At 37.7% G+C, this 10,772-nt stretch overlaps 1 protein-coding gene across 3 annotated transcripts in view; it reads right to left on the bottom strand.

Annotated features, from left to right (window-relative positions):
* Positions 1–10,772, bottom strand: part of nrcama (neuronal cell adhesion molecule a) — a gene marked incomplete in the record, with an annotated part of 56,556 nt that overhangs the window by 9,189 nt on the left and 36,595 nt on the right. For all 3 annotated transcript variants that reach the window (XM_014016964.1, XM_014016965.1, XM_014016963.1), the window contains 16 exon segments: positions 217–318; positions 812–841; positions 1,115–1,239; positions 1,324–1,471; positions 1,587–1,753; positions 2,296–2,407; positions 2,485–2,628; positions 2,831–2,962; positions 3,156–3,340; positions 3,422–3,533; positions 5,880–6,050; positions 6,147–6,269; positions 6,375–6,568; positions 6,804–6,909; positions 7,128–7,145; positions 7,447–7,632. In XM_014016964.1, the coding sequence (XP_013872418.1) occupies positions 217–318; positions 812–841; positions 1,115–1,239; positions 1,324–1,471; positions 1,587–1,753; positions 2,296–2,407; positions 2,485–2,628; positions 2,831–2,962; positions 3,156–3,340; positions 3,422–3,533; positions 5,880–6,050; positions 6,147–6,269; positions 6,375–6,568; positions 6,804–6,909; positions 7,128–7,145; positions 7,447–7,570 (1,993 nt within the window).

Below are 10,772 nucleotides of genomic sequence, written 5' to 3'. Positions count from 1 at the left end.
CATTAAATTCCAGTGAAATATATTTATGTTTGTGGTTGTAATGTGACAAAATATGGAAAAGTTCAAGGGGTATGAATACTTTTGCAAACCACTGTATTCATTTATGACTCTTGTTTAATGTGCAGTCACTCATTTAGATGGAAGTAAAGAGGCTCGATCCTGATTGGTTGTATTTTGTGAATAGCCTAAAGGTGTGATGCATTTTGTGTTTCATACTCTGTGTTGGGCTGTTGTTTTCGTCTCCGGGGGTCCAGGTGAGCTGAACGTTCCTCTCCGTCTGATCAGTCAGTTCCAGGTCAGTCGGCGGGTCAGGCTTCTCTGCAGGAACAATCCGAGAACAGTTAGTTCTTTATGCTGTGTTGGCTGAGACTTTCACAATAATGCAACTTTATTATGATTAACGACAGAAAAATGGCAGAACGAAAATTAGGCTTTAACCTTTAGTCTCGAGGCTTTTTTAAATACAAAACAAAATAAGACATAAAAAGAGAAAATTAAAGAAATGTTTACTTTTTATTTCATTTTGCCTCATTGTTTAATAAAATGATAAAAGTAAATGTTTGAAGTGGTAGATGGCTCTTCTGAACATAAACAAATGTTTCATATTTTTAAAAAAATACCAGTGGAACAGTTTGTATGAGGGAAATGAGCTGCAATAAAAAAGTTTTTGCTTGTTCCATGAACTTAACGTCAAACAAAATCATACAAGTAAAGTATTAAACAAAATAAAGACAAAACTGAAGCTGAACACTTTATGACTCAAACCACTGACTGAAAGAACCGACTGGAAGCTTTTCTGTGGTTCCTTTACCGTAAACTACTGCGGGAGTAGGAGTTGCCTCTGACAGCAGGAAGAGAAAAAGTCAAGACCAAGGAGAGAAAAAGATGTTAGTAACAGACACTTTAGAGCAGGAAGAAAAAGCAGAAAAATCACAACTGCAAACAGATTCTAGGATCTAACTCCATTTAAAACTACAGAATTAAACATTTTATTCTGAAAGAAAAACAGGAAGTAAAATGCAAAGAGGAAAAAGAAGAAGAAACTTGGAGTTAGTGGAGCTTTATTAACACATTTATTTGAATTATTCTCTGGGAAAGAATTAGCGTATATTACCAACAACAGTCAGCCTGGCGCTGGCCGAGTCCTCGTCCAGAATGGTGGTGGTGACGCAGGTATAAGTGCCCTCATCGTCCTCAGTAACATCGTCGATGGTCAGTCCCTCCTTGCCCACCACAAACCTGTAAGTGTAACCAATCGTGTTTCACTAAATAAGCTTTTTTTAAAGAGCCAAATCAAGTCACAGCTGCGTGTTTTGGTTGCACCTGCTGTCTTGCGGCAGCTCTCGGCCGTCTTTCAGCCAGGTGATGGTGGGAGTGAGGGTTCTGTCGTGTTTGACTTTACACTCAAACACGGCGCTCATTCCTCTCTGCACCACGCTGTACTCCGGCTGTTTCAGGATACGAGTGGACTCTGAAAAAACAAAGAGAAACACAGCTTTTCTAACTAAATGCCAATTTTTAACAGCGCCAGAGTTCAATATACTGTTTTATCATTCATATATGAAATTATGTTAAATCGTCGTGACCTTTGACCTCCAGGGAGACCTGATTCTCTCTTCTCCCCAGGTTGTTGGTGGCGATGCAGGTGTAGTTTCCACTGTGTATCGGCTGGGCTAGATTAATTTCTAGAGTACCATTCTCGTAAATCACATATTGGTCACCGTTCTTAATGCTGATCTGAAAGTCTTTGAACCTGTATATATAAAAAAAGCAAACAGAAAACTTTAGTCTAAATTCCTCCTTACTGTAACTCCACAAGCCCCTCTTCCACCCATTTTCTGAGTTGTGTCACAGATCAACTCGTTTTGATGTCTGTCTGTCTCTTTAAATCCAAACGAGGAGCTTCAAACCCCGCCTCCCTCCGAGCTTTCAGATCGGTCTATTCGGGTTTGATAGAGGGGCTATATAGTGGCGCAGAAACTTTTTATTTACAAATTAACTAAAAGATGTAAAAAATGAAAGCCTTTTACATCTGGCTTTACATGTTGGAGCCAGAGTATGACCCAGAGCCAGAGGAGAATGAAGACGTTGAAATTGGTTAGTTGCCTAATCTCTCAATCTGTTCCTTTTTGTTGTACACATCCAATAGGTTCGTATAATGCCTGCTTTACAGCTTTATACCTGCTTCTTACCAAGAAAAATATTTACACCTGAACCTACAGGTAGATTTTAGGTCTAAGGTAGATTATAACGCTGTGGCCAACTTTGTTTAAGATCTTGTGTCCTGAGACTTACCACGTGATGGTGGGTATTGGAGAGCCGAAGGAGGAACAGTCGAGTAAAGCCCGATTGTTGGTGGTGACGCGATACACTTTGTTAGCTGGAGTGAGCACTCTTGGAGGTTCAGCTATTGGAGACACAGTAAATCATTGCCCATTTAATCCATGGCACTCTTTAGCATTGGATAAATATGTTGCAACTTACCCAGAACGCTAACAAAAGCGTTAGCCATTAGGTAGCCAAACTCATTGGAAGCATTGCATTGGTAGACAGCACTGGTTCCTGTCAGCACGTTGCTCAGAATGGCCGTGTCGCCATCGATCTTACGTCTGGGGTCCTTAGGAACATCTGGCACAAAACCAACAGATGACATATTTCATTTACAATAATGTGATGATTCCTCTGGTAGTGATTCACTTCTGTTGCACCAGTACRCTGTGTAAACCTTTATAGACCACCATTAAAAATTTATTGGAACGGTCAACTCATTTCCCACCACAACAAAGCAATCTGATTTGCACACTATACAGTATTGTCTTAGTTAACTCACTCTCTAAGGGGATTCCATTGACAAACCATTGGATATCCGGTTTAGGCTCTCCGTTAACTCGGCAAGTTAGGATGCCGGTCTCATTCGGAGCGAGGATCAGGTTCCTGGGAGCACTGACCCAGAATGGAGCCGCTAGGGGGAACAAAGATAAAGAAGCAGTATTTTTACCAGCTACTTGCATCAATATCAATCTAAGTTCTTATTGTTTTTCAGAGTTTTAGTGAGACAAAAAATACTTTGATTAGAATCTGTTATTTCAATAAAATGTGAACTGTGAACTTTATTAAATAATAAAAATAAAAACCCTTGTGTTAATTTTACGTACCTTTTACGCTGACTTTAATGATGTGGTGTTGTGAGCCCAGCTTGTTAGTGGCGGTACAGCGGTACACACCAGCATCATCTTCATCCACGTTAGAAATCTTCAGTGTTTTCTTGAAGTTTTCGAAGGAGGTCCTGCTGCTCAGGGGCTGCCCATCATCCCTGTACCAGGAAACATCTGGAGTGGGCCTGTTGTAGAAAACATGACAGTGAGTTTCATGAAAGCCTTTTATTTGACAATAAATAAATAAATAAAAACTGCCAGCCTACAATCCTTCTGCGATGCACTCCAGCACCAGAGTCTCTCCTTTCAGAACCATCTTGGTGCTGGTGGTGCCTAAAGGCAACATGAAACCAGGGCGACGCTCTCCCTCAGGCCTGCCTGAGGACACAGGAAATCAGAGCCAGGTCAAAACATTAAACTTGGAAGCACTTAAAACAGCTAAAGAGGAGTTTAGGATTTAATATTGTGATGCTGGGGAACAAATATAAAGGGAAAAGTTACTGATGAGTCAAGGTGTAAACTGATTTTCCAACATAAGACTAACAGAACAGCTCCAAAGGACATTTGGACATTTACCATAAAGCTCTGTGTCAAAATCATATTTAAATTGAACATAACTTCTCAGTTTTTTCTTAGTGAGCACATCTAGTTTAAAATTATAGATTTAAATTGCAAATTATTAAAAAATTAAAAATTGAGCATTTATTACAGAAAACAGTGCAAAACCCCGGACACCTGCAGCATAAAAACAATAAATAAATTAAAAAAAAGACAAACAATTGGACAGCTTAACATTCATGAACTCACACAGAGATGATGAGCAGAAAACTGGTAAATAACCAGTGTTCATTACAGGGCTGCACAAGATTAGAAAAATCTAACTGTGATATTATTGTTCATTACGATGATATCAGTTGTGATACATACGGTTGTTGTGCAGAGGTCTATAAAGTACTTGAAAAAAATAACTAAGTAAAAGTAAAATTACATGAACAGAAAATGACTTTGGTAAAAATATGTTTCACTGATGAGAAAACTACTCAAGCAAAAGTCATAAAACTGGTCACAAAAATTGGGAAAGCAAAAGTAAAAATACTTTTACACACTCTCTAAGAAATAAACTGTTGAATTTACTGAACCAAACTGGCTCCACTAAGCCAAGTTGAGTAAACTGAGAAATACTGTATATGTATTTTATTTGCTCAATTTACTCAACTAGGCCAGTTGACATGACTTTGAGTAAATTCAACACTTCATTTTTTAGAGWGCAGAAACATCTTTTTTTCACGAGTTCAAACATGTTTAATTTTGTAATGAGTAATTAGGTGTTACATTTTAAATTAAACCAATAAAAGTTTAATTTTTAGCTTTAAAAAGTAATGAAATAAAAGTAAAAGTAGCTATTTTAAAAAATAATTGTTAAAATTAAAAATCCCTAAAGTGCCTGTGACATCAAATTTCTGTAATAATTATGAATGCATTTTTGGAAAGATAACATTGATAACATATTGCAAAAAAAATTATACCGCTAAGATGAACAATGGTTGAAATAGTTGCATGTGAAGTAACAGGAAGTGATGTCAAAGGGGAATGTCTGAATGTAAACAGATCATTGCTACTATGGCCGACAACACAGACTGTAGAGAAGAATCTGATGTTTCTTTAGATTATTTTGGATCACTATCAAAGAGAGATGAAGAAAAGTCAGAGTTCAAAGTATATTGTTTTAATAAACAAAGAACAGAGAGTTTGCCATCTTAAAGAGTTCCCCTTTGATGTCACTTCCTGTTTCATTTTCGCTGAGCCAAACTCAAAAGAAAATATACCAGTTAGGTGACAAAATGGGTAAAATCATGTGTTTTATGCCAAGTTTCTTGAATATAAAGATGTTTTATTTTACTTTTTGTATTTGAAGGATATGTACGTAACAGGCACTTTAAAAAAACTACTGCAACGAAGCAAATATACTTATAAACCCCGGGTGTTGTGTAATTACAATGCACACAACACTTTGTGCCAGTTGCAGGTTTTTAGTGGAGTGACGGATCTTTCTGATGCCAAATTTATATATTTCAAGGAAGTTCTTATCTGCAATGTACTGGAAGCTTTTGCAATATTTTCATAATGATATTGTGAAATGATACATTTTGATACACTGTGCAGTCCTAGTACTATTACTGAGATCACAGATGAAGGTGGTGTGGTGAAGTTAAAGGAAGTATTTATGAAACGAAGGAAACAGGAGGCAGGGTTCACACTGACGGGGCTGAAGGGAGTAAACCAGCAGCACTCACCACTATACAACCCAGTAACATTGTATAAAGCAGCCAGAGTCTCATTTATGCTTTCCACTGGAATTTGACAGAAAATCATAAGCATGCATAACTGGGAAATAAACACAAAACATTAAACTTAGCCTTTGTTGGAGTTTTAGCTTTTAAAACATATTTACAGTGTGTTGCTGCAAACACTTTTCCTCGATCATTGCACAATAACTTTGACAGTAATATATGGCCTTTATGAAGCAAAAGGCACAGCAGTACAAGGAAATTAGAGTTCAGCAGCTAAAGGAARTGGAAATAATGACTCAAATATAGGAAAAACAATCTGCAGATGTGAAATATCGATGGTGAAACACAACCAGTGACAATCGTAAGCATCACCATAATTGGTGAGGACTTATTTTGTCCTAATTTAAAACCCSGTTTCGGCTGTTTTACTTACTGTCCAGCACTCTGACTGAAATGGGCTGCTTCTGCTGGATGGTCTGTGTGTGGGGGAAGCGAGCGTAGCAAATGTAGTCACTCCTGGTGTCTTCTGGGAGAACATTGGAAAAGTACAAGTCTCCATTCAGGGCTTGGGARACTCGTTTATCCAGGGTCAGCCTCTGAAAATCTGCAATAAACCAAATATTTACAAAAGGAAAAAAACAACTACTACAACCGCTTCTACAACTTTATTGTAGCAGTTATCACTGATGCTATGACTCACTATTATCCATCCAGAAGATGACAGGAGGAGGTAGTCCAGCAGGAGGTCGGCATGGAAGAACGAGGGGGGTCCCCGTTTGAACCACAATGGCCTCGATTATCTCCTTCGGCCATAAGGGGGACTCTGAGTACCAATAAAAAAAAAATCAGTGTGGATGAGTTTTCTAACTTTTTTTCCTGATCTACACTTGTTTTTAAGAGAATATTAAGGTATCTTGCGAGGTCTTACTGGACTGTCTGATGACGATGTTATTGGACAGAGCAGCTCCGTGCTCGTTCTGAGCCCTGCACTGATACGTTCCCTCGTAGGCTTCAGCCTTTTCCCCGCTGATGTCGATCACCAGGGTTCCCGAACCGGGTTTCATCATGACTTTGGAGTCTTTGTCCACGTCGAAGTGAGTCCCGTTTCTCGTCCAGGAGAAACTAAAAATCGACAAGAAGGAAAGAAATATATCGGGTGTTTGAATCATCAGTTCAAGGGGTTTCCCTGATTATTGTTGCTTCACTTAAACGTTGAGGAAAATTGAGGAGCTAATTCAAATCTTCCAGGTGATAGTCTCTTTCTCCGTGCCCCAGACGAGGTAGCGGTAATTTCACAAAGCGAAACAACATCTCTGGGTTTTAACCAATTAAGCAGTGTTTGGATTGATCGTCTCACCTGGGATGAGGCTTCCCTTTGGCCTCACAGTGGATGATGATGTTCTCCCTCGGATCAAAGATGTAATCCTTCGGGGACTGCAGCGTTATGGTGGGAGGTTGAGGCACTGGGGAAACACACATGAGAATTTAATTTGAATTCACGCCATAAACACGTYATAAACAACATGCAAAACAGGCAGAAACATGAGAATGAAAAACACTGCAAACAAAGACAACAAATATATTCCTGGAAACACACCAAGCCAAACGAATAACTACATGCACATCACTCCTTAAAGCCACTCATGAATAAATCGTAACGACAGCGTTTGATCCAACTTACATCCTTCCAGTACTTTAGCTTTTTGTCCATCATGACATGTCGTAACACAGTGACAGAATATTGAAGAAAGGTGTTAGTTTTGTTTGCAAGGAAACATGTTTTGGCAAAATAGAAACACATCAAAGCATTTGATTGAGCATTTTGCTTTGGAATTGTTTGATTTTTTTTGTGAAGCAGGTGGAAAAAAATGCAAGAAAAGTAGCCAGAGATTTCATTTTTGCATTGCAAGTATTAAAGATGAATCATTTTTTGATTTTACAGAAGTAGAATCTAATAGAACATGCATCATTATTGTTTTATTAATGAGGAGCATGCTTACGGTCAAGAGGCACTTCGAGTCCTGAAGTCATGTGGCTCAGGAGTATCAACAACACAGCTCCAAGACCTGGAACCCACTTTCGATTTCCGTCCATGTTCCTGTGTTTCAGTGTCACGACGAACATTTTCCCACCAGGTTTCACAGCAGACTGAAGGTGACTGGTGGGGTGAAGAAGAAGAATCCACTCTGCACAAATGAGTTGAAAAATAAAATCAAAACAAATGTAAAACAAATGCAAAAAATTGAAATTATTGAATTAAAACACAGAAAATATTTCATCAAAAGCTAAATCTCGCAAACAGCAAACAAACCTGACCTGTCACAATTAAATTATGCAGCTTTGTTATTGTTTATAGTCAAAYTGTATTTTGTCTTCTTATAGTGACAGTTTTTTTTTGTGGGATTCTATAGAAAAGTTTCAAATAGATAATGTCTTACCTGTTGTGGGTAATGTATAAAAATTACATATTATCTAGCTAGTCTAAGCTCAGGGTCAAGGTGAGTTGCTGCTGTCAACTCTGTCAAAAAATATAGTAGTACTCGTGAGTTTGTTTTATGATCTTCTGAACCAGATATTCTTAACCTATGGGCCACGGCCCAACTGTGGGGCGCGAGCGCCACCTTGAGGGCCTCAAAAGAACAACAGTTTTTAACTTTGGGCCGCAGAGGGCCGCGGGACCATATTGATTTTGAATAAGGTGCAATACACTTTCTCACCACTAGTAGCRGTAGTGCGCCACTCTTAACAACTTTTTAATATGTAGAAGAAGAACCTTAGAAACCTGCCGAGAATGGAAACGTATTTTAAATGAAAAGAAGAAGCAAAAATGAAAGTAACTCATGAAAAAACACCAAAGTTTGTCACTAATATGAAGAGCAGCTTCTGGTTGCAAAAGTTTGAAAATGCTATATTTTCATTTGTACTTTATCAAATTCATTTTTACAGTTTTTTTATTTTAAACATTTACATTAAACATTTTTAATTTATTTATTTTATGCCCATAATTTTATTTTTTGAATTTTCTATTTTTGGTATTGTTAATGTTAAAAAACATATATTTTTGTGCTGATAAGCCTGAGTGGTCTGTTGACTGACCTTTGTATTTGTTCAAATAATTGTTATGGGCAGGTTACAATATAAAAATGTTTGTCATAATCATGTCTTAAGACTATTTGCCAGGAGTTTTCCTTTAAAAATATAAATGTATTTAATTTAGTTATAATGTAAATACAATAAAAATTAAACCAAGACTTAGAATAATAATCATTTTGATCCATATATTGGTAAAGATAATTATATTAAACCAAGGTTTAGAATAATTATCAATTTGATCCATACATTGGTAATGTGTGACTGGGCCTCGTGCCACTTTATGTTCAACAAATTGGGCCCCGAGGTCAAAAAAGATTAAGAACCCCTGCTTTAAACTGTGGGTTTTCAAACTTTTAGCTTCTGGCCCACAAAATAACTGATGCAGAAACTTGTGACCCCAGATATTACTGGTTTGCATATGTTTACTTAACGCTAATAACTCTGTTAAACATGGGCATCATAACAATATAAGCTAACCTAATAACTGTATGAGACTACTTTAATTTATTTATGAGTTTTTAAATGTATTTTTAATATGGTGAAAATATTCCATTAGCATTTTATTTGCATTTAAATTGATGTCTGGAAATCATCTAGGCACCCTGATTTAATTCTTCATGACCCACTGAGGGGTCCCAACCCCAACATTGGGAACCACTGCTATAAACCACTATTGATTTAGATTTATAAGGGTTATCTGGGAGAACTAACGGGAGAATTAGTCAGAGATCAAAGTCAATGACCGTGTAATGTCAAGATTCATAAAATACTGTTTGCAAAAATTACTCTATTTCTTAAGATTTAAGTTGTTTTAGGACTGAAATAATCTATTTTGGTCCTCACCGTGCTCTGCCTAGCTGTTAGCTCACCAGTCCTTTATTTCAAATGAAGACAGTTCACAGAGTTATTTGTTTATAACCTTTACACAAAACCCTACTAGAAAAAAAAAGCTGCCGAGTTGCATTTTGGGTCTTATAAATCATAGTACACATGCTCTTAGTCTGTAATACTAACTGCAGTTAAACCAGGTATAAATATTTAGTCTGTACAAGAGAAGAGCTTCCAATTTATTTATTTTTTTGCTAACTCTGACCTTTTCGTGACTCAGTACCTGTAGCATACATCGTAACTCATGAGCAATTTGTCTGGTGGAGAAACRATTCTACCGGAGTCGAACTTCTGGTCGAGGCAGAAGTCAAAACAGAGCAGATTTCAGGTCTCGTAACTTAAACAACTTCTGTGAAGGAGTTTGCATGTTTTCCTGGTATTTATATTTTCTGGTGCTGAGCTAGAAAAAAAAAACTGAGGCACAGCAGTGATCACCTGCTGCTGAATGAGAAAGAACAGAATGTTTTTACCGGTGTCTGTGTGTGCATGTATGTATCATTAGCAAAAACTCTCATAAACCATTTAATGGACTTTAAATAAACTCCGAGAAGGTCACACATACAACTCCAACTATTGGAGTCAACATAGTTGGTATATCTGGATTAGCWAAAACAAAACAAGCTATACATTTGTCAATTTTATAGAGACTGAGCTAAAATGAAGCATGGTAACTGAGACCCATCCCCCAAATTTACTCCGAATACTTGCACTACTTGCAAGATCTCACAATATTAGATCTCACACATTATGTCATTTACAAGGTTCTCCCTTTTCTCATCAGAAAATGATCTTCATTTCTAATTTGAGCCTGAATGGTGGTGGGTGATAACACCCAGAAGCATTTCTTTATCAGGGTCTAATTAGTGCTGGTTGTGCTTTACTAACAGCCACTTGCATGAGACATGTGCACAACTGGCCTTTCCAACACGTGCTCACATGGAAACCTAAGACATGTGAGTGCGCTCAGCTGGAAAAAAAAAACTATCACAGCTGTGATACGCGCAGACCAGCACATGCATGTGTAAACATGCAACCTTCATCCTTGGCAGTGTGTCAAWCAGATCAGGTTGCACATGAGAGATCCAGCTTTTGTTGTGTAGTGGATCACAAAACCATGTTGGCAGGAACGGGCTTCTGGAAACTGCACCAAGGGGGAAGAAATTATGATTCACTTCACCGTACACAACTCGCAGTGTACAAAGTGCCAGATGTGCATTAGCAGGCTGTAAATCAATAGATTTACAGTTTTACTGCACTAACATTATAAAGACTCTCTCATCCACAACAGCTACACATTTTAGCCCTTCTACTGACATGTTTTATAGATCCCTGACACATGCTCTGA

Source organism: Austrofundulus limnaeus, unplaced genomic scaffold (genome assembly GCF_001266775.1).
Source record: "Austrofundulus limnaeus strain Quisiro unplaced genomic scaffold, Austrofundulus_limnaeus-1.0 Scaffold158, whole genome shotgun sequence".
Taxonomy (NCBI): domain Eukaryota; kingdom Metazoa; phylum Chordata; class Actinopteri; order Cyprinodontiformes; family Rivulidae; genus Austrofundulus; species Austrofundulus limnaeus.
This window is presented reverse-complemented; position numbering and strand designations above follow the sequence as displayed.